General features: G+C 36.6%; 1 protein-coding gene across 2 annotated transcripts in view; it reads left to right on the top strand.

The window, feature by feature from the left end:
- The window catches only part of PRKN (parkin RBR E3 ubiquitin protein ligase), a 699,935-nt gene that overhangs the window by 308,202 nt on the left and 367,152 nt on the right, over positions 1–24,581 (top strand). Inside the window, exon 5 of one of the 2 annotated variants that reach the window (XM_082276719.1) lies at positions 7,473–7,556. The exons of the other annotated variant lie outside the window; for it this stretch is intronic. Within the exon in view, the coding sequence (XP_082132845.1) occupies positions 7,473–7,556 (84 nt within the window). The remainder of the gene's footprint in view (positions 1–7,472; positions 7,557–24,581) is intronic. 2 annotated transcript variants of the gene reach the window in all.

Below are 24,581 nucleotides of genomic sequence, written 5' to 3'. Positions count from 1 at the left end.
ATCAGTCGTGTCAGAAATATTTAAAAAAATACATACTTTGGAACAAAAATTAATCTTTCTCTGCTACAAATGGTCTTTGTAGATCTGCATAAGTTGTGGGTAAACTTTATTTACCTCTGCCTTTGAGATAAGCTTTGTGGCTAAGCAGATGATTTTAGTCATGAAAGTTGCCAATCTTAGTTTTTCCCTTCAATAGAGTATCTACGGTAACAAATTTTCAAGTTTTAAGTAGAACACCCGTAAAAGGCTAGAAAGAACTTCCTGGCTAATTCAATAATAATTTCTTTTATAAACTATTTTTATCTTCTCTCTCTCATGATGGATGCTGTTGGGCTGGGCTTTGGGAATCTGGAAAAATGCATTTTGTGCTAGATTGGGTGCTGTGGTTCATAGTTTTACTTAGGAAGAAAATAATACTATCTGTATGATATTTAAGCATTTAGTAGAAATCATAGAATGATTTGGGTTGGAAGGGACCTTAAACGTTATTTAGGCCCTCTGCCATGGGCTAGGATACCTTCCACTAGACCAGGTTGTTCAGTGCCCCTTCCAACCCGGCCTTGAATATTTCCAGGGCAGGGGCATCCACAGCTTCTTTGGGCAACTTTTACCAGTGCCTCACCACCCTCCCAGTAAGGAATTTTTTCCTTGTGCTGAATCTAAACCCTCTCTCAGCTTGAAGCCATTCCCCCATGTCCTGTCAATACATTGTAAGAAGTCAACTGTCTTGTAAAAAGTTCCCGTCCATCTTTCCTGTAGGCTCCCTTCAGATGCTGTAAGGCTGTAATTAGATCATCCTTAAGTCTTCATTTCTCCAGGCTGAAAAAACCCAATTCTCTAAGCCTTTTCTCATAGGAGAGATGCATCCTTACCATTAGGGTACATCTTGGTTCCTACTGTGTCTGTGAGGCAGAGTAGTCCATTTATACTGACTTTGGAAGCAGTAAAATGTGGTAGCTTGGTGTGGATACTGCTGTTAGATTGGCAAAAAGGAAATACATTTTTAATTTTAATTAATTTTGGGACGCTTTTTCGGTCTTACTCTCTCAAAATGCTAAAATCATGCCAAGGGGTCCCCCTAAATGTTTAGCTCTTCAAATACTCTCACACAGACAAGTCAGTAGCCATAACTTTGCAGAGGAGCTTGAATGTTAGCATGGTATGCATCAGATTTAGCACTTTTCCAGTGTCTTGTATGCTGATTTTTAAATCCTCTCAAGACCTGAAATTATTTCTTACATAACTTTAAGAATCCTTCTGCATTAATAGTTTTTCCTTGGTTGGGTCATTTGCTCAACATTTTAATGATTTATGTCTCTCATGTAGATCATAGCAGGTAGAAAGATGTGTTTTAATGATATTCTGCTGCATATTGTTCACTGGGGGAGAATATAAAGCAGGGAGAATACAAAGCATTGAATACATGGATAGTTTTCAGCCTTTTAAGTGATTCAGAGTCTTTGATGACTCACTGGTTTCTATTGCTGACCTCTGCTTCTGACCTTTCCCTGACTTCAGAGGTCAACAGTTCTGTCAGTAACCACATTTTGAATAATTTGTCATCCAAGATCTCTAGATGTTATTTCTGGTTTGGAGGATTTTTTTTTTTTTTTTTTTTTTTTTTTTTAAGAGGTTCTTGATGAAAATTCAGTTTTGGTTCTACAATACAGAATTGTATCTTGGCTACAGGATAAAAAGGCACTGACAATAGAGTGTACTGTACTGCCCTCTGCACTGGGCATCAGTACAATACACTGGTGGAATGTAGACAGACTTCCAGTACTTTCCTCATACGTTGAAAAAAACCACCTCAGTCCTCCCTGTTCGTCATATACTGCATAGGAGTTTCACTTCAAGCTTAATATACCATTTGCCAACTTTTTTTTCCTGTCTTTCCCTCAAAAAGGGAATCAGCGACTGCCATATGCCCAAAGCACAGAAATTTCCATACCTAGTTATTAGGGAAATACTCAAGTACATTTGATATGATTTTTTTCTCTTCAGTGCTGTTCTTTCTATTTCTTTCTTTGTTCTGTCATTTTCCCATTTATACACCGGAAAAGTCTTCTCTGATGTGTTTATTTTAATGCACAGCTTTCTTTGTGAGCCATTTGGCTGGGTACAAGAGGGGCAGTTGCTTTAATCTCGCAATCAGAAGGCTTTGTTCCTCTCACAGTATGTTCTTGATTAATGCGAACTAATAATTACAAACACTACAGCCTGCAGAGTTATAACACCACAAGTGATTGGCTGGCCTGCAGGTTGACAGGCTTTTCTTAGATTCAAGAAAGAACGATACAAAAATTGCATTTCAAAGTGTTTATCTTGCCAGAATTCCTAATTGTATTTTGACGCAATTATAGCAATGACATTTAGTAGTACTGTCGCTACAGAAACATTAACATTTTGAATGCACAGTGTTTTTCAAGGACAAATGTCTTTTCTTCTGTTTTTGTTTTGAAGGTGGAAAAGTAAAATTTTCAAGCACACTGAATCTTTTGAAAGTGTGTTAGGTTAGCATTAATAATAAAATAGGGCCCTGAAGAATGCCAAGAACAGATGTGGAAAAGGAGATTTTTCCCCTTACTACTTTGGAAAATGAGGTGTAGAATAGGGGTCTCTGGTTGATTGGGGTTTATTGTTTTTTTACTTTTTTTAATCTCCACTCATCAATGCCAAACAGGCTGAAACCTATTATGTTCTGTCAGTCTATAATTCCTGCTGGCTTAATGCCTTCTTGTGCCTTAAGAACTTGATCTAAGTTTTGCTAGAACAGAAAAAAAGAAACAACTGTTGACTTAAAGGTGGGTCTGGTTAATGTTACCAAAAGACTTAAGCACATTTGAGTTTTGGATTTTATGCCTGTCATAAGAGTTAAAGAAGTGACAAATATGGTGGGGGTTTTCATGAAGGAAAAAATAGGAAGTTGTTAGCTACAGTGTGAGTGAACCGGTGATAGTTGCTGATAGTGTGGGACTCTGCTCCTAGTTCCCTGTGTATATGCTTTTAGCATGCCTTTAGTGGAAGGTGACATTTTTATTTCAAACAGTGAGCTGCTTTGTGTGCAAAGTACTCTTGTGTGTGCGAGAAATGTCATGAGGAAATTATTGCAGAGAGGGAGAGCGCTCTAAGTTCATACCACACCATGTAGCACACTAGCTTCCCCTTGGAGATAAGAACTTAAAAGGTGACTGCAAAATTCCTATTATTGTTGTTACTGTTAATAAAATATTCTCATACTAAGCATATTTGAACCTGATATAATGCTAGTTGTAGTGGTTAAATTCTAATGGTAGTCAACATTGTCTCAATTTGTCCCTATTTTGGTTTCTTTTAAAAATGTGTATTTCTAGAATCTCAACCTTATAAATGATCCTGTGGAGATTTTGGGGTTTTTTCTTAGCTTGAGAATTATTGTGCCTTCTTGCATTTTTGTGATTATATACCTGGACCTGCAAACTGATGAATACTTGGGAAGTTTTCACCTGAAATCACTTCAGTGAAGTAAAATATTAATTCTTCTAAGAAGTTTAGTTTGAAATATTTTCTTCTTATAAAATCAAGATAATTAGTACCAGAGTTGATAACATACCTGTGGAACTGCTTCTATGAGACTCTTTTAAATTATCTTGGTGTGTATCTTGGTGTGACTATTTTTTGTGTATATGCTGGTGTAGCGTCATTAACTTTGAGAGTCTCCTATTAATCACGCAAGGATGAAGTAACAGAAAAAATCAGTGTCCTGTGTTACCAGTACCAGAGAAAAAAAAGGGCTTAGCTTGGGGTTTGAGTAAATATGTTTCTGGGGTTTTTTATTCAAATTAGTGTTCTCCCATATCCCCATCCCTTCATAGATCCCAAGTTTTATAAAGCACACTTGCTTCTTATTTCTTATCCTTTTTTATTTTCTAGTATCCTCTTCCCAAATGGAAATTATGTAAGGATTATCCAAAGCTAAAAAAAACCTATTGAATTCCACTCATTTGGAAAAATAAATATGTTAACAAATGTATGTTAATAAATATGAGTATGAAGGAGGAGGGACAGATGTTAAGCAAATATTAACTTGTTAGTCTTGGTTATCTTTAACAAGTCAGTGAGTTAGATGTTATCCCTATGGATTGAAATTCCAGGCCTCAAAAGGGGAAAAAATATGACTCCCTTTAACAACCTTGTGACCACACAATGATAGCAAGCCTAACATGCTGGGAAAAAGCAAAAGCTTGAAAGTGTAGGAATAACTATCATAATTGGATATTTAAATTGCTTTCATGTAAATTATGTAAGTATCAAGTCAAATCATGATCCCAGGAGTAAACTTCTGGATGCCATCAGGTTATGTTATGGAAAAGTTGATCAAAGAACCTCCAAGAGATGGAGTACCTAAGGAGGATCTGGTTTATAATGTTAGTAATGCAGACCTGGTCTTTAACAGTGATAACTGTAAACTACTAGAAAGCCAAAAAAACCCCATAATTCCAGCACCTTAAATATAAAAATGCAATTAGGCAAGCAAAAGCCCTTAAGTTTCTAACTTGCAAACAGCAGAAAAAACTGTTGCTGAGTCCATTTAAACTATAACAGAAGCAGAAAGTGTGCAGATCCATCAGGTGATTGCCATGATTTACCAAAATATGAATATCGATCTAATATCGATATCCAACTGAGATGGACAAAAACTCTCTAACAGTTTGGAGTTAGAAAGTGCATGTTTTATTTGGCACCAGGCACTGCGTGGGATGGCTCCCTAAGACGCAGGGCCCCGATCCAAGCAAACACAAAGCTTTTTATTTACAAAAATTATGAATATCCAAAATACAAATGCATATTGATAACATTAACACGTCCCATTCTCTGCTTTGTATGGAAATGAGCTTAAATGTCATTGAGCATGCGTAGTGTGTGTTTTGAATTGAGTCGGTGGTCTTGAATTGGGTCAGTGGTCCCAAAAAAGATGAAGTAACTCATCTTCCTCATTTTGACCTTTTTGCCTCTCTGAACTTTAACAATCCTAATTACTTTAGTGACCTCTAAGTTTCCTCTTGCGTGACTTTTGAATGGGTTCCCACCAAGGGAGGAGATTGGTAATTGTCCTTGTTCCCTACACCAACTTATCAATGTTTCTATTCCTCGTTCTAAGCGCAGCTAAACAAACATACAAATGACAGATCATCAGTTATTTGGAAATCAGTTACATCTTAAAAGCCATTTCAGGTCCCGCTCTCTTAACTATTTTAATTAACTCTAGCTGGGCCCAAATTCCTTCCTATTCTAACTAATTTCAACACAGCTAGCCTATAACTAAAATCTTTATGCTTCTTCTAAATCTGTGTTTCAGCCACAGAAAAGAAATGCATGGGTATATAGCTGGTTCATCCTTGGAAGCAAATATATGGGTTCAATATGGGAAGAACGTAGAAAGTATCTACTAGAAAGAAGCCTTTCTGTGGACCTTAGGATGACATTTCAACTGCTGTTGAAGTGGCAAGTGAAATTCAATGTATGTCACAATTAAGTGATGTGCACTGAAAAAAACCCTCCAAATTTTACATGTATGTGATGGATTGTGAGACAGCTATTACATATTGAAATGAGATCTAGGAGCTCTGAGAGATAACTCCACCAAAATGCTGCCTTGGTGCTTAGTAGCCATCAGCAAAGTAAATAACATTTTAATAATTATTTAGGAGGACTTGAACAAATTCATAGACATCATCTTCCTTTTCACTGGTCCAACACATAAGTCATGTGTACTGTGTGATGTTCCTCATATTCCAAAAGGATAGAGGTGGAAAAGCTACCAAAAGAGTAAAAAGTAAAAGATAAGGAATGGCATCTGTATGAGAATTGGGAAGGCAGATTACTTTCCTTCCTGAAAAGTAAACTGCTGCGGAAGGAATGCTAGAGATCTGCACAATCTTTGATGGCATGGGGAAAAATAAATAAATGGGGGGGGGGAGGGGCATCAAATAAAACTTTCAACTACTGAGTTGAAAGCAACTAACAGGAAGTAGTTCTTTGTACAACATCTCAAGGTGGCCTTACTGTTCTTCCTGCAAAATTTCAGAAATGCTAAAACTTCATGGGAGGTCAAAATTCACTGGAATAGTGATGGCAAACTTTATTTTTTCAATGTTTTAAATGATCAAATCAAGGCAGTTCCCCCTCTCCCTGCCAATTTCAAGAATTATTACTTTATACTGACTTCACTGCAGCTACGTTCACCCAAGCACTCAAAACCTTGATTGGTCACCCCTGTGTCTGCCTGCAGTTCAACTTACGTGTGTCCAAGCTCTTTTTTTTAACCTACCTCTTCATGGTATCACCTCAAATGCCAGCACTTCAGGTGGATGACAGTAGAGAGCAGAGCTCAGTGAAGACTAAGCTGTTTTACTCAACTTTCCAGATAGGCTGGATCAACCTTTTATAACTAAGTTCGCACTACTAAGATAATTTGAAAATCATTTCATCTGTGCCTACACTATGCTGAAGAAATGCCTCATATAGAGTTAAAAGGATATGGATCTAGATGTGACACAGGATCATTTTGTAATTAAACTGTTTTAAGTAGTCACTAATTTCACTAATGTGGTTAATGTCTTGACTGCCATAATTTCTCTTCTGGATAAAGATTTTCTGTTATTTCCTGGGCAGTGACTCTATACCAAACACTGAGTAATCTAAGTACCAAATACTTTCATTTTTGATACCCTAGTTGTTTATTTCTACCATGTATGTGGATACCTGTAAGCTTCATATTTGTTGCTCAGATTAATTTTATCATCTGTGAATTAAATATTAATTGGTATGAAATTAATATAACAAGAGAACACATACGAGCACCGAGTTTTTTTGTGATGCAAAATATGGTATAAATATTCCTATAGATGCTATATATATAAATTTTCTTCTTTGATAGATTATCCTGTTAACCACTTATTTTGCAGTTGTGAAATATTGATAATGATGATTTGCAATCTTTATTTTTTCTGGTTTTTACTATACTCATAAGTAAACTGTTTATATTCAAAAAGTCATTGCAAAATTTGATAAGGATTTTCTGACCTTTTTTTTTTCTGGGTTTTTATATTGTTTTGTTGGGGAAGGGGTTGGGGGATTTTTAAGTTTCTTTAATAATGACTGATAAATATGGGAGCTAATATAAATATCCAGGAATCTAACAAAAGTTCTCACTTAACACTTTCCTTATGTTGTATTGCAGTTTAGTAAAGGCTTTGTGTAGAGCCAACACCGACCTTAGGGTGGAGGGACCACATGTCCTGTCCATGCCTGAGCTTTACTGGTGAATGTTGTTATATAACCTAGATGATCTCTTTCAGTGTAATCATGATAAAACTGTCTAGCTAAAACCTAAAAGAAATACAGGTAGGAAAAGCAGCACAATATCAAGTTTTATATGTTTATTTCTGAAGTAAATTGTAATCTTTATATGCTTTGGTTTTATTTTGAAGGGCCCATCTTGTTGGGATGATGTGCTTATTCCCAACAGAATAAAAGGTGTTTGCCAGTCCCGAGGGTGCAATGGAAATGTAGCGGTAAGATTTTGTCATATTTCTCCAAGTACTGTGGCACTTTTAAGACTAATTCTTTGTAACAATTCTAACCATGTTAGAATTTCAGTAATGAATGTAAAGTGACACATAGGGTACACTTCAAAAGAGCTGTTCAGTATCAGATAATATACCTCTGATGTCTTGCAAAAGAGAGGAACTTTGGTCAGTTGCTATTTGGAATGAAGGAGGAAATGATTTTATTTCATCTTTTGCACTGAAGTAAAACTCATAAATTTTCGAGTATGCATAGGTTAAATGCAGGATGTAATACTTAAATGTTTCTGTCAGTGCTTGTTTTATAGTTATCGTGTATATCTTTGCCTTGAAACCTTCAAATTTCCATCATCTTGCACATCAGAACTTGCTTGTTGGGCTTTGTCCACAGGAGCAGGTTCTTCACACTGATTATAGTTTTTCTCCCACATCTTCCTGCTGTTGCTTCCTTTGTTTCTTGAAGTGACAACAATAAAAAGACTGAGTAAGAAGGAGCATAGATATCTCAAATTCTTAATGAAGATTTTTCAAAACATTATTTATGTATACTTATATCTTCTCATGTATTAGATATTTATAGCATTTAATACTAAAGATGTCTTAGAGGTAATTCCTTCTCAGGAAAAAGCCTAATTTGTGTGTTCCTTCAGGACAGAGATTTTAAAGGTAAACTCAAATTTTCTGTGTATGAAAGGATTCTATTCATTAATGATTTGCAGATTGGGGCTACACAAATGGCTTTTTCTAGAGTCGCTCACCTGCTCTCGTGTAACCTTCTCTTTGTCTTCCCTAGCAAGACCGGTGTGAAGTGGTGTGTCCATACAGTTCCACAGGTGTCTCCTATGCTTGGCCACAAATGGTGTCAGGAAATATTTTTATCTAACTTTAGATACCAAATGATTGTTTTAATAGCATGGGATTTATGGCTTAGTCCATGCACAGCCAACAGAAACTGAGGTCTGGCAGCCTTTGGGCTTCTGCTTCTTGGTGTGCACCTTGTAGCAGTGGCTCAGTCACCCAGGAATCACAGAATGTCCTGGGCTGGAAGGGACCCACAAAGACCATGACCTTGAAAGTGGCAGGTGTTAGACATTCAAATGCTGTTCTCTGGGCAGTGCAATTCCCAGTTTTGTCACCTATTGGCAGAATGTACCTGACTGACTTGCAGCTGCCAATTTACAGCTTTTGTTATCCAGTATATTTGTGAAAAAGGTCTGAAATAATGACACTTTTGGCAGCCCTGCCTCCTGAGCTATAACCCATTCCCTCATTGAATCAATTCTTATTTTTTAAAAGCAGAGGCAAAATACCATTTTTATGGAGAGAGAAGAAAAAAACACTGACCATAAAACTAAAATCTGATGCTGTGGCAAACAACCAATATCCAGTCAACTAAGCCCCATTACTCCAGTTGTCAATGCCTCTGGCAAGTTGCATACCTAGCAGAGCCAAGGATCAGTATTATCTTTCAGTAAGGTATCACTGAACAAATTTCAGAAGATACCCTATGTTAGACAGACATGTGACTAATGTGGCTTCAGACCACATGAACTACAGGCATGAGGCTGTTACTGCAGAAGTGTGCTGTTCCTTTATTTCCAAACTGACACACTTTCCCTTTATCAGCTACAAACCACTCTATTCAATAGTGTTAGAACTGAACCAGACTGAGGTGCAAGAATGCTCCTAATTTTTATGATTCTTCAACCAGAATTTCCAGCGATATCAATCTAGTCAAGAAAAATTAAGCAATTAAATGCATTTAACTTATTTTTTACTTACCTATTCAGTAATCCTGCATCAGATATTTGAAGTGATGGCTTGTTGAGGTCCTCTGGTTGCTGAAAGACATCTTTCTTATGTTTTGGGATGGATTCTTTTCCTCAGCCTCAATCACTGTGAAAACACATCTTTACTTTCTGGGAAATCTTCCAGTTCAAAAGCTTAAGTCTTTTGTTTTGTGTCTTGCTCCAAGTAGGAAATAACAGAGATCCTACAGATGTGTTTCCAAGGATTTGCCATTCTTTTCTGCTCTGGTAAAATAGTCTAACTGTGTGGAACAGAACAAAAATAACCTTAACTAAATCATGGGTTGAAACCTCTAGGCTTTTCTTGCCTGTTACAATCTTTGGAAGATTAAGGCACATTTTATCATTAAATACTCATTTTTGAATTGTTATGATAAAGTTTGTACAGTTTTGTCTCTCTTAAATAGCTGCACAGTGTGCATGCTTCTTTACAGTGATGTGCAATGAAGAAGCTTTAAGGCTGTAAGTTGAAAGTTATCAACAAACTGCAAACACTGCTGTTTAAGGAAAAAAAAATATTCCTCCATTATTTCGCCCCCAAGACATGTTTCATTTAAAATATGGTTTTTCATCAGTTTTCAATTTTCATAAGCACCAATTTGCAACATACAAAAACACAAGGTAATGTGTTTTCCTCCAAAATACTAGTTCATATGTATTTTTGTATGAAATTAGTCTCTTGACAGAATTACAGACTTTAATTCTTCTGGTTGCAAGAATGTAAATAGAATAATTGACAATATCAGTAAACAATGGAAATCAAATTTCAGTTCAGTTAAATAAAATTTATAAATGATTTGTAGAAGATATAATGATTATCTTGATGTTAAGTGCACTGTGATTTGATATGTGCTCCAATATGCTCCCAAGCAGAGATCAGTGTGGGGTTTTTTCACATTATTTACAGTCTATCAGAATCACTCCAAACTTCTACAGCTTCAAAAAGATGAAGCTGGTATGAACACTTGTGTTGCTGCAATTGTAAAACACTCACGTCACTTTTATAACAAACTTTAATTATATTAATTAGAAAATGGAAGAGTCAACTTTAGCTGTTTTAAATGAGGGTCAAATTAATCTTTCAAGCTGTTTCACAAATTAGGACCATTCATTAAATGAGAGACAACCTTGTACTTTCGGTGTCTGTCTCAAAACACTTTCAGCCAGAAACACTGTATGTAGCTGTGCAGGTGTGCATGGAAATAGGTGTGGTTCTGTGAATTTCCAGATGATCATCTTATATGAGCATAATTTTGTTACTGCTTAGAACCATAGAATCATTTAAGACCCTTAAGATCACCAAGTCCAACTCTTAACCTGGCGCTGCCAAGCCCACCACTGAAACAGGTTCCAGGGGTATTTCTGATATAATTTTTGTGGATTCATGCTTATCTTTACAGGTGATCAGAATATATGTGATACTAAAGTATTTAGCCTTTCCTTATTCAAATGAAATATTACTGAAGGAGTGTTCTTGTTAGACTTTTACAGTTCTCTAAAATGCAGAACACTTTCTGGTTATTGTCCATTGAAGTGAATTTCTGATTGAGGACTTTTTCTCCTTCTGTATATAAACATGCTATTACATTTCCTTTCTCTTTGTAGGCTCATATTTTTTAAAAGTCATCAAGAGCCACAGAAATAATGTCCGTTTTCTTAGGAGACAGAGCTAACCACTGGAGTGATGATTTCATAGGAATAAGCTCCACATTAGTTCCTCATTCCAGTGAACATGCATTGGTTTCTGAAAGACATTTCCATGTCCCTAAGGCAAATTGTAGGGCAAATGTTTTTGAACTTTAGAAACGTGTGGAAAAAGTATTACTGTTCTGTATGTGTTCTTGAGATTCTCAATTGATGTGCAAAAAGAGTTGCTGTAGATTTGAAAATCTCAGGAATAATTAAAGGGTTAAAGAGGATTATAGGTCAGACATGGCTTAAGGTATTGGGAATAAGGAAAAATGAAAATCACTTTAATGGAAATATAAATGTACTTCTTTTCCACTTTGATATATCTCACTACTGTTACCTTGAATTCTTTGTTCCTGATGAAGACTGCATCAGCTGTCTCTCATCGTAACTGAAAAGCATTTTTGTCTCTGCTCCAGTTACTGAAACATGCTAGCCTTCAACAAACCATTTCTAAAAGAATCAACAGGACTTCTGTGAACTTTTGGAAGCATCTCTATTTTCTTAAATATCAGTACACCCTTCTAATCAAGCTCTATAGCAGTCTCCCTTGTCCAGAGTAAAGATTTATATTCCAAGTTTGGTCGCTTTTTTTAGTATCGGTCATTATATGTGATTTTAGTCTGGTTCCACTGTACAGTAGTCTCACTCTTGTAGGGTATGTTTGAGAGCAAAGAGTTTACCATAGGAAGCATGTTTGGTTTTTTAATTATGTAGCTTTTCCTATTATTATTCCCATTCCTCCTGTGTGCTTCTGATCTTGCAATTTTATTTTTTATGATATTTATATTTTTGAACATTTCTCATATTTTTCCTTCCCTGCTTGTTTATTGTCATTAGGTTTAGCACTGAGGACAGCAATATTATCTGTTCTTTTCATAGTCTGTTCCATAGGGAGCCTGTGCTCATCTGAAATAGGCTGGACTAAGAAATCAAGGAAATAGTGTTCAGCTTGTATGCTTTAAACATGCAGCTTACCGAATGATTTTTTTTTTTTCTTTCAAGCATCCAAAGCTATACATTTCAAATATCACTGTTCAGATGAAATATGTTTCATTTTTCATCTCATTTTGCTTTGATTAGCTCAGAACTCAGTTTCAGTTGAGAAAAGAAATAAATCCTGTAGTACTTAAAGTATCATGAGCAAAGTAGTAAATTTAATGATGTTATCAAAATATGAATGTAGTAAAGAACTATCACCTCATTATAAGAAGGTATTGATACATTGCTATATTATTTATTCATTGTTCTTTGTGTACAGTGATTATTGTTAAAGGAATTATGTCTGTCTGTCCCTGGAGATACTATAATATTTTCAATGTCATAATATTACTATGAGTAATTTTTTAGATTCTGGGATGTTTCTTAATACCAAGAAGCCTCTTTACTTTGCATTTTTCATTTATTTCATTGCTGTCCATGTTAGTTTGCCTTATGCATTAGAGAATGGTTCAGGTAATATATTCTATTAAAAAAAAAATCACAGTGAGTATGATGGAGTAGTAGTGCTAATTAAAATACCAGATAATCTTACTTCAGAAATATTGATACAAGGATTCTTATCACAGAATGATTTAAGTTGGAAAAGACTTCCAAGATCATGAAGTCTAACCTTTGACCAATCAGCACCTTGTCAACCAGACTGTAGCACTAAGTGCCATAATGAAGTGTTCCAATGCTTGACAGCCCTTTCTGTGAAGAAATTCTTCCCAATGTCCTACTTGAACTGTCCCTGGCACAGCTTGAGGCTGTGCCCTCTTGTCCTGTCACTGGTTGCCTGGGAGAAGAGGCTGACCCCCACCTGGCTTCAAGATCTTTTCAGGGAGTTGTAGAGAGAATATGGTTGTCCTGAGCCTTTTCTTTCATTTGTGGCTTAATTTCTGGCTGTTTTAAAATGCCATATCATGTTTTTGGTCTCAGATAAGCTGTTTATGTGGCTTTGTCAGTGACTTTAAGATTTCACTGTTTCCACTCTCTCAGATTTTGGGCCATTTGTAATATTTATGAGTAATTACTTTGTGCCTTCATCCAGATCATTAAGAAATGTTTTGAATAGCATAGGGCTAGGAGATGATCACTGCAAGTCACCTTGAAAAACATTGGATGATTTGCTGTGGGAAATTACATTTTGAAACATATCAGTTAAATGTCTCTAACATTGATCTCACAGTGTTCTGGTTTCTTAATCAAAATGTCAGTGCCGTATCAAATGCCACACATAAATCTGGGTAAATTCCCACATCACTATTATGATGTTCCACTAAATTTGTAATCTCATAAAAGTGTCAGGTTAGTTTGATAGTCTAGTTACCATAAATCCTCATTGATTTGCGTTAATTACACATCCCTCTTTTATTAATCAAGCACCATATTAGCTATGTATTGTATGTAGGGGCTGGTGTCAGGTTTCCATGCTGATAATTGCCTAGATTACCTCATCTAAAGCTGCCCTAAACGATGACATGATATGGTTGTTTCCCTCTATTTTAAATCCTCCCGAGGTGTGGGTGGGGGTGTTTTAGCCATCAGTGCATTTCTGAGGAGGAAAGAAGAGGGGAGCAGTACTGAAAACAGCACCTTGGGACTTTGGAATAACCTGTGAAAGTGCTGTGATTGTATTACGCTGACTTTGGTTAGGCCTTTAAATTTACATACTTAATAGCAATTAGAGATTAAAAATATTTACTTCAAATGCTTGATTATGGACAAAGACACACAGCTGTTGGCTTTCCATAGTATTTAAACATTTTTAAGGTTCTTTGAGGTTCTTTTTCCAAATTATGTCACCTCTACACTTCTTTTCAGATTCTTCTTTAGGAAACCATAATTAGATTTTTTTTTTTACAGGTATTCTCAAAGTAACCTCATTCTGGAGTAGATCAATTTTTCCTTTATAAAGAAATTCTGTTATTCTACTTCTCAGTTCAGAAAAATCAATGATAGGTGAAAAACTGAATTATAAAATAGAACTAATTCTATATAGGGACAAAAACCTAAATTATTTATCTTGGAAATAGAAGCTAAAGCTTTTATAGTCAAGATCTATCCTCCTTTTTTTTTTTTTTTAAATGAAGTGAATACTTATTCACTCCTCATCAGTGTAAATATAATATTTCTACAATATATTGGATTTTTTTTTGTGGGCCACAGTCTCTGCATCAAAACCCATTATTAGCAAACATAACAGGTATTATTTAGATTGGTTAATTATATATATTATATATTTTTTTTTTTTCACCATAAAAGTCTTAAAACTGAGACAAGCCAGGTCTTTGGAACTGTTTATCAGTTTTCTCATGTCACCATTAACTAAAAATAGTTTTTCTGAGCTGAAGTTTTCATACACATTCTGGCAAACCCAAAGGGAGTCAGTAATTTTTGCTCTGTGCTGAATGGTCTCAGGAAATTAAGCTCATCTTTCCTGTATTGATACCATCATTTTTATTTACATGTGTGGAAATGCCATCATTTTGTAAAAGATCAAACAAAAAATGTTGAAGATTATAATGCTTTTTTCAAGCAAATCCTCTCCTCTTTTAGGTGTTGGTCTTCAGTTATTAACACTGTCAAATAAAGAATAAAAAACACCACCACCACCTTTGTTGCTCATTTTATTTTTGTATCTGTAGTTCAGTTGCAGAAAACTTTATCTTGAAAACATGAGCATTAAGCGGGCTTTCAGTGTTTTATTCTGTCTTATATGAGCAATTTGTGATTGTGCTCAGCTGCTATGTTTTCATTTCCCTTCACAACTGCTTTTTAAAAGTAAGCAGTTGTTTTGAACAGAACTTTGCATTTTCTTTAGTGATAGAGTTCTTGAAAATTTTTTCAGATAGTGTAGAGGCTTCATCATTTGATAAGAGGCAGTTTCAGGTGAGTTGAAAGTTTGTCTTTTAGTAGGAATCAGTGAGAACTTTGTAAAGACTGATAGCTGAATACTAACAAGCCAACAGCTTTTCTTCAAATTTTTGGATGCCCCTTGTTTCACTGAAGAGGAAATGAATTTTTGTAAATGACAGTTTCTATATCCTCCTTGAGACAGTTGGTATCAAGGGTCTGATGTTACAGAAAGTGAGCAGAGCACAGCTTGTGTTCATCTGACCAAATCCTAGATCGTTTGCAGCTCTTGTACTAGTTCCTTTGACTGTGCTAAAAGGAAGATTTGGTATTTGCAAACCAAAACTGGATGTAAGTGCACCTGTAGTGGTTTGGTCCAAAATACTCATTACTGTTTATCTTCTGTGAGATAAGAATTAGGAGAAATGCAAAGCAGGCACCAAACTTGAGAGAATATAAAGAAGTTTATTAACAGACCTAAAAGAAGAAAAAAAAATCATACCACACCTTCAGACCACTTCTCCTCCCCCCACCTTCCTCCCTTCTCCCAGTGACAATGTAAAAAGACAACCCTTGAGATGTTCAGTCTGTTTACCACTTCCAAATAACCTTGTTCAGTCCATTTAGGAAGAGGAGTCTCTCTTGCCCATGCTATGAAAACATTATCACAACGAGACAGCCGCCCGCTTCCAAATAACCTTGTTCAGTCCATTTAAGAAGAGGTCTCTCTGATCGCATGTGAGTCCCTTCCCATGACTTGCAGCTTTTCCCATAACTGCTTTCGAGGGTCCACTTTTGAAGTTTTTTGGGGTACAATTTTAAGGTTGAGCCATTCAGAAACAAAAGTTCTCTTCACCCATCTCTGGGAGCATTTCATCTCTAAGAACAGAGGCCCTTCTCCTTCCCTGGGAGCAAAGGGTCTTCCTCATCTTCATCTTTAGGACTGTCTCTGGGAGCATCTCTAGGAACTGAGGTTTTCTTCTTTTCCATTTGGAGCAAAAGTCCTCATCACTTCCATCTCTCCCTCTTCAAACTTCTCATGAAATTACAGCTGCATCAGCATCTGCCTATCTCAGTGCAGGTGCTTTTGCTCACAAGTACAAGTTGAACACTCCACCCCCCATGCCTTCATGAAATTACAACGGGATTCTCTGATATATCACAGCTTTACAACAGAATTTCAGCTTTAAGCATCTCCTCTTTCTCTTCCCTCAGGTTTTCAGCTCTTCACAGCACTAAAAGGGTTAATCTCACCTCTGCCTTGCAGATGGAATGAAGTTTATCGCTGTTGGTCACATGATCTTTACCAGACAGTGGTGCAGCTTCAGCTGAATCTTGGCCACAGTGGAGGGGGGAGCTGCCCAGCTGCCCACAGCAGGGCTGGGGGGGGGATCTATGGGTGGAACAGGTCCATCGGCTCCAGGATGGCCGTGGCCCAGCCCAGCCTGGGCCGGGCCCCCTGGCCCCTGCACGGGACCCGCAGCCACCTGTGCCAGCACAGAAATGAGACAGAGCTGGGGGGGGGGGGGGGGGATGTTTCTATTCTTAAGTGTGGATCACAGAGGCGGTCACAACTTTAAGTGGCTCAAAGAATTGTCCATATTCAAACTGGCCACTGATAGGTTCTGTTAGGTCACAGAGGAAGCTGTAAGCACCCCTTAGCAAGAACAACACTTCCGGGACTATGCTTGCTAAGCCATGACAGCACCTTTAATGTTTTCAAAGTACTTTGCTTCTAAAAATGTCTGAAAAATATTCTGATGATGCGCTACAGCAAGGAACTTATTCCATATTCACACTGTGTGGCTGTCATAAAGACTTAATATTGTTTGATTATAACATCCTATTTTGGCCTGATGCAGTGTTCTTTTCCTGTTATTGTGATGTTCAAATCAACCACAGGGAGATTCCTGTGCCCATTACATAGTGATACTTAAATTTTTAGCACACATTCTAGGTTTCTACTGCTAACTTTCTACTAAAAAGAAGATATTAGGTTGGATGGACTGCTCTATGATTTAGTGTGGTGAAATTTGTGTAACCAGAACACTTCTCTAATGGAAGCTGGTTATCATCAGATTGAGATATAAAGGATAAATATAACCGATATATTTCTCATATGTAAATTGAAAAAAATTGCCTAGATTATATCCATCCATCCCAAGTCTTAGTTACACCTAGCATGAACACAATAGGCAAGTGGAATCCAAATTCACTGTGTTGTATTCTGCTGCCACGGGCAGGAGGTGTGAGAGACTGCCACTGGCATGATGTGCTTTTGCCGTTATATAGTCTTGAGCCAAGCAGTGAGAGCAGTGTTACAGTTACTGTATTTTTTGTTGGATGTTGACCAAGAAGTCGTTTCCACATATTATTTGGAGGCCATTATACCATTCGTGTGTTTGTCTATTTGAGTTGTAGGAAACATGCAGGCATTCAGGGACCTGAACTGAATTGGGAAGCAATAATTGAAAGCCATGGACAAAACAGGATTATATTAAAACCAGAAAAAAAATAAACTCAAGAAGACCCAGTGGAGTCAGTTCCAAACCCTAACATTCTGTTTACTCCATCACTTATTTCACAAACCAGACCCACATTTTCTTTCAAATGAAGCTTGTTTGATACATATTTTTGCATGTACTGTGTCAATGTGTCTAATGTGTTCAGGGATAGTTTTTTGTAATTAAATGGATTTCAGTAACACTTTGACTGAATCTTTTGTTTCTCACTGCACGTGACATTTAAATAGTATGTTACTGTCTGCAGCTGTTGCAAATCCATTGCTGATGATTGAAGCCTTGGATTTCCACTCAAGCATGCAACATGTTCCTGCAATCATCTATCAACAATCTAATCAGATGAAGGTGATTTTGTTAGGGTACAGTATGGTTACAGAGGAGTCTCTCCTCAAATGTCAGGCAGCATTTATAATGCAAGAACACAATTTCTTCGTTCACATGTGGCAAATACTGTTATTGAATGTTTAATAACTGTGTCAGTCTGCAGGCTGATACGCTGTGTGAGAAATTCTGTTAGATCTAAAAGCTGTCATAAAATTTACCTTGACATTAAATCTGTTTCCCACCCATAGTTTTCATGCTTAATGTTCTGGTCTGGGATTCTAAAACATGAAGGTATCAGGTTTTAATTACCAATTGTCTACTATATTTTTGGTCTAACTATTTCTAAGAAATTGTGCCTGTAACTGATTTAGGACCAGTTCGTAAACTTGCATTTGTGTTGTCTAGTTCTGTGCATGCACATAATGAAATAAGCTGATTTTTTACAAATCAGAACTGAATTTAAAATAAGCATGCACTGTTTATAGGATGTGGTGGTATGAGATAATGTAGTCAATGGCATTACCTGTGAGCTTCTCCCACCAGGGGCTGCAAAGTAATTTGTGTTGGAACTGCTGCAACATATTATGGGCTCTGTCTCTCATGGTTCATGCTAATGTGATGGGTAATTATTGACTAGCTGCTGTCAGAAATGCCTGAATTCACATAGTATAGCTATCTGGGGCAAGGCTTAAGTGGTTGTATTCAGTTACAATATGTATTTCTAGCTCAGAGAAGTCAAGTATAAGGAAAACTTATGTTATTTTGAGTTTAGAAGGCTTAAATTATAATAATTAATGTCTTTTGGATTCTATTTTCTGCCTTAATGGCCCAACTCAGGAAGATACTTAGAGTATATACCCAGCTTTCAGTATACAGATACTCTGCTGAGGTTAACAATGCTCTATGTTTTAAGTACCTGTCCTATTTGGGACATCAATTTGAATGCATACTAATTAATTGGATAAATACATAAAAATACTTCAGTGAAGGTCTTGCAATTGTCATTAGAAATACTCAATGTTTTGGCCTGTTTGCTGGGAGGATGCTCAGAAGTATTTCCCTTGCTTTAGCACAATGGATGGTTAGAAAAATATGGTTAAAAAATCCCCAAGAACTTTCTAAGAATGTGTTATTGACAATTTTTGACAGTAAGGATTGAAACAGTTCTATTTCAAATATTTGTGAAACACTGTGTTTCATGGTAATTACATCTGCTGATCAGTTGTACTGTACATCATGGCAGCTCTTTGGGACTTTGGTAGATGTTTGGGGCATTCTAAAATCAAATGTTTGAGTTTTTCTACTCTGGCACTTAAATGTATGCGGGCAAAGTAACTGTGCTTACGAATTGTTCTTAGAAGCTACAGATGGTTAAACTGCTGCCAGGAAATAAGGGAAAGAACGTTCTACTGAAAAGTGGGTTTCTTCCCTTTGATGCATAAAGCTGCTTCACTCTCCTGCTACTGGACCACTGCAACATCAGAAATGGCATGGAATTCTTCAAGTTGTATCATTGTATTTTATAGTCATCTCTTTCAAAGAAGAAATGGGTATTTCTAGTGCTTATGGGGTAATTACTAAGAAGTAACTTTTCACTGAACACCACTGATACAATGCCATTAGGAGGAGCTGAAATTGTGCATATCTCATTCTTTGCAAACAAAAATATTAGCCCCATGTGAATTTGAGTTTGTAAATGGGAAAAAGTAATGAAATTTGTTGTGGAGATATCTATTGAAGGTGCTGTGACTTTTATGTGCGTTAGAGGTGGCACCCACAGACAAATTGATTTCTGGAAGCTTGTTCCTAAGTACTGGTGGACAGTAGTGCACTGCTTGCAGGATCACTAACCTGTCAATAGGGATTTGTTGTGATAACTTAATTCTTGTAATTTACAGGTTTTGCTGGAGCATTTTTTTTCCTCAAAAATCTCTTTTAACCATTTTTTTTTAGCTCAGAGAAACCTGACCTAATGAATTTGTACAGTTTATTTAAACTTTGATTTAAAATACTTAGTGTTCTAAGTAACTATAAAAGTCACAAATACTCCTTGAAAATATATAGGAATAAATATGAAAAGTATATGAAAAAGAGAACCATGATGGAAAACATTTGGTCCATATTATCCTCTCCCCTCATCCCCTGCCAAAAAAAACCCCCTGACCAACCGGCCCAAAAAAGCATCCACAAATTAAAGTGGTAAAAATTGCAAGATTGAAACATCTTAAAATCAAATAACCCACATTCATTAACATATTGTTTGCAGCTGTATTTAAAGTAACGCTATTTCCTCTGTTGTGTTTTGAGTTTTTTTTAATTTTAGAGATTATAAAATGTCACATACATCAGATACTGAGTTAATTTTCAATATTTTAACTAGCATCTTGGAACATGCTTTGAATGAATTATAGAATGCTTTGGATTGGAAGGGATCTTAAAGATTGTCTAGTTCCAACCTCCTGCCATGAGAAGAGGCACCTTAAAGGCCTGTTCCTCATTTTGGTTTTGAGAAAGCCCCTGTGATTGGGAGAGGATCAGAATAAACAATGTGGGTTATCTAGGAGATGGCACACTGTAGCAAAAAGATTTATTGTTCTGTATTCATTTTTAACTTATTTTTCATGCTTCTACAGAAGGTCAAATTGTTTTTCACAATGTTAGGATGGACTTGCTGCCTATCCAGTTTTGGACCATGATGTTTTAGGGTGCCTGTCAGGAATCTCAGTTACAGCCTGGCTCAGGTCCATAGATGTACAAGAACTACATAACTGGAACTATGTTTCAATTTCATTAATACATTGGTGTATTATATCTGTAGTATCTTAGTGTCCCTGATTTTTTGTTTTCTCTGCTGATGTTCTTCAAGAGCAAGGGAAACACCCATTGGAAAATTGCACTCAATGTTACTTGTCTCCAAGCTTTCAACAAGGTAAAGGCACAGCCCATATCTTGTTCTTGATAGTCAGTGCAGAGATCTGAACGTAGTTTAGAGGGAGTATCTGCTTCTTTGGAATTAATTTCTATTGAGGATGATCTTTTGATATAAGTGAAACATTTGCTGCTTGTTTCATGTGGTCTATGGAGAAAAAGGTGCTTTAACTGTTAAGTTAGTGCAAAAGGGCACCCCCACCACTATTGTCCTTGTGACTGAGGGTAGTTTTGTCTTGTGTGTCTTATGTGTGAGTTATACAGGAATTACCAATGGGAGCAGCATACAGAGGATCTTCTTTTGCAGATGGTAGTCTTGAATGTAGTAGGGTTTGTTTGGTTTGGGGTTTTTTTGGTGATTATTGTGCCTGGGCTGCACTGTCCTGTGTTCCAGTCTCTGAGTTCAGCACTAATTAAGCATTTGGTATTTTTTGGGTACATGAGCTAAGTAGTTGTGTTTGTAGGTATGCAGTTGCATACACACTCTGCTAGGAGCTGAGTAAAGAGCTCTGTGTGCTCAGGAAAGAGCTAAATATGGTTTTCTGCATTCTGTATAAATGTGTGTGTTTTCCAAGGTGTTGCTGAGGCACATCCTATAATTGATTGGAAATAAGTGACTGGGCAGACTACTTATCATTATAAGGGCTGGACCATCTTTTCTCTGCTAGGGCCTGTTTTAGAGGTGGTGAGGTTTATTTCCTCAAGACTGGATCATAGTGTGGTAGTGGTTAAATGAGAAGTTAAAACTGTAAACATGTGAAGCAGGCAAGGCAAAACCACATCTGATATCCAGCTATAACCTCTCTCTGAAATTTAAAGGGCACATTTTCTGTAATTTGCAGGCCTGAACATTAGAATGAAGTGTGTGTTTTACAGACAATTGTAATTCTCATTTTGACTACTAATTACCCTGAAGGGATTATTTTATGCAATGTACTTCTCCAAGGTCTTCCTACCTCAGTACTGCATATTCATGAATATGTAGGCTGCAGGATGGAAGTTTGTTTCCAAGTTGTGAGCTTGCTGCTATTAAATGAGGTAATTTTTGTACAGAAAGAATAGCAGTCAGGAAACCGTGAAGGCAGAGGTAAGCGCAGGGCAGTGTTCGACCAACACCAGCTGATTAATTGCTTATGCCATCTATGGGAGAATTTTGGAGTCTGAAAAAAGATGTGTCATAACAAAAATTATAATAGACTTGTTATGTTTGCACGAACACAACATTCATGAGACCAAATTTGTGCTGTTGGCTCAGTTACTTCTGCAAGCTCTACATCCCACCCAGGAAATGGAGTGAAACAGATCAGTATTTCTGTGTCTGACTCTGCCACCACCACACACCTGTAAGTCAGGGTCAGCTTGAATTCCCACCAGTGGTTTTGGCAGAGTGGTGCTGGTGCGCCGGACAGAGTGAGTTCATGTGTGAATGCTGCCCCACTATTGTAGTGCACTCAGTAGCCATAGGGACCTGTGTGTTCACAGCCCTGGGGACTCAACATGGTGTGTTTAAAGTTTTGTGACTAAGACAGTGCATCTGGACAATTGTTTTTGTTTAATGTCTATGGTAATGCATCCCATTCCAAGACAACGATTTTGGTCATGCATCTGTATCTTTCAAATGATCCCTTTTCCATACATAAAATTAAAGTAAAATTGTTTAGTAATAAACAAAAGTTGTAAGGGTTATTTTCTTTTTCTTAAATAGATTTTTGAGGTAATTTTCAAGTTACAAACTAAAATGGTCAAAGTTTAAAGACAGATCTTACAATAAAAATAATTTTAGACATGTGAGATGCAGAACTTAATGTATATTGTTTGGGGAAATCATTCAAGAGCTGTTCATGTTCTTTTAAAGATTCTGCTATTGTGTAAACCCATTTTTAGTACATTTTCAAACTAAATTACTGTTTTATCAGAGTGAGGGCATGAATTTCTATTAAAGTAAATTCTTTTGACTGAGTATGAATTTATATGCTATTTATACAGTTAGAAATCTACTTTAAAAAATCATGAAGCAGAAACTGTTTAGCAATGGAGAAGGGTAAAAGAGTCCTGCTGTCAGTTACCTGGCTGATCAGAAGACTAGAGGAAACTGGACTGGGAAGTAGCAGCAGTTAGGAAGGTAATATGTTTCCAGAATAGAGAGATCTGCAAAACCATGCCCCATTTAGTGTTTCTAGGAGGTCCACAAGGTCAAGTATTGCTGATAAAATTCCTCATGCCTGAAGGCCGAAGCTTATCTATAGCTAGTAAGTTTTCTCAGTCCCGAACACAGGGATGGAGCCACAGACTGTGCCTGGGTGTGCCTGTTCCTTAACTCTGCCTGGGCAAGGTGATGGTTGGCACCATCTAAAGCATGTCAGGGACATTGCTAACCCTGCAAGTGTGTGGATGACTGTGTTCAATCACCCTGAAATGCTCTTGGATTAACAATAAACTGTTTGCTAGTGTAGATGTAGCCTTATTCTCTTCTGGATTTTTTTAATCTAGAAAAAACATGGGGGAGGGGGGGTCTGCTTGTTTTTACAATGAAGACAATGTAAATAGACGATGGTTTGTTAGAAAAAGCAAATTAAGTCACATTAGTGAAAACAGTCTATCAGGGCTTCATCAGCATTATACTAAAGTTATGCAAACAGCCATCTACACTAGATAGTATATCTATGCATTAAATTATCTCAAAGGAAGAATGTCCATATCTTTCTGGCTTTAATAATGCAAAATACCTTTTCAAAGATGACACCGTGCTGTTATCTACTGAGAAATGTTGTCTTCTTCTGTGCTGGTACGTACATGAAATATGGTTTTTGTGTTAAATGCTTGTTTAACTTATTTACTGCATTTTTCAGATTTCTTATGCTGTAAACTATAGGTAAGAGTATGCAAACATAGATTTATTTTTTTCCCAACAAAATTATACAGGAGCTAATGAATTCCCCACTGTGACTTATGTTTTCTAGCTCATCTTGCATATATATTGCATCTAGCTTATCTGTATATATTACATATAGAAAACATATTTGGAAAAAAGGATGACAGCATAAAACTAAATGCCAGAAAACAATCAGTTTTCTGCAGAGACTTTAAAAATTTTTCAGTGCAAGATTAATCAAAGACAAGAGTGGGATTGGTGGGATTTTTTGGTGGGTTTTCTCTTTGTTTGTCCCTTCTACCCACTTCATTTCCTGCAGCCCTCTGTAACTTTCAAGAGTATCTAGTAACCTGTAAGGACATCTGGGGAAAGCTTTTGCAAGAGTTTAGTCTATAGTGCCATTTTATTAGATAAGGATATATTTGACTCCATAGCAACATTGTGTATGTTTGGGTTTTTTAATGCGTGAGTCATGTAAAACACTGGACATATATTTGTATTTCATAAGTTTGTGAGGTGTTTCTGCTAGATGTCATAGTTCAAATTTTGCTTTTTAAAACACTGTCTAAAATACTTATCTTGCCAATAAAACCTCTTTTTCTCATTGCACAGAAGTGGAAGAAATATTGTAATGTTCCTTGTGCAGGGAGTTATATACAGATTTTACTCAGCTGAAACAAATAAAATTAACTAAATATATGCATAGTCTTCTCCCCTTCTTGGAAGATGGCAATATGAATCAACTATTAGTGTTAGTGTATTCATGTGATTATATTTAGCATAATTGCTCCTTTTTCTGCATATCATATGTTTTGGCTATCATGCAGGGTATTTTGGTTGCTTTTTGTTTTAAGTCTCAGTTTATTTGCTGCAGCACAAATATGCCATCTGTCTTTTCAGTCCATGCAGAAGAAAAGATTTAAAGCAGGAATCCAAGGGAAAGGAAAAAAATCTAAATTTACTAAAATTACGCCCAACCTCATCAACTCTGGCAATTGAACAAACCTGAAAAAATAATTACTGGTAAAACTTT

Source organism: Coloeus monedula (genome assembly GCF_965178545.1).
Source record: "Coloeus monedula genome assembly, chromosome: 2".
NCBI lineage: Eukaryota > Metazoa > Chordata > Aves > Passeriformes > Corvidae > Coloeus > Coloeus monedula.
This window is presented reverse-complemented; position numbering and strand designations above follow the sequence as displayed.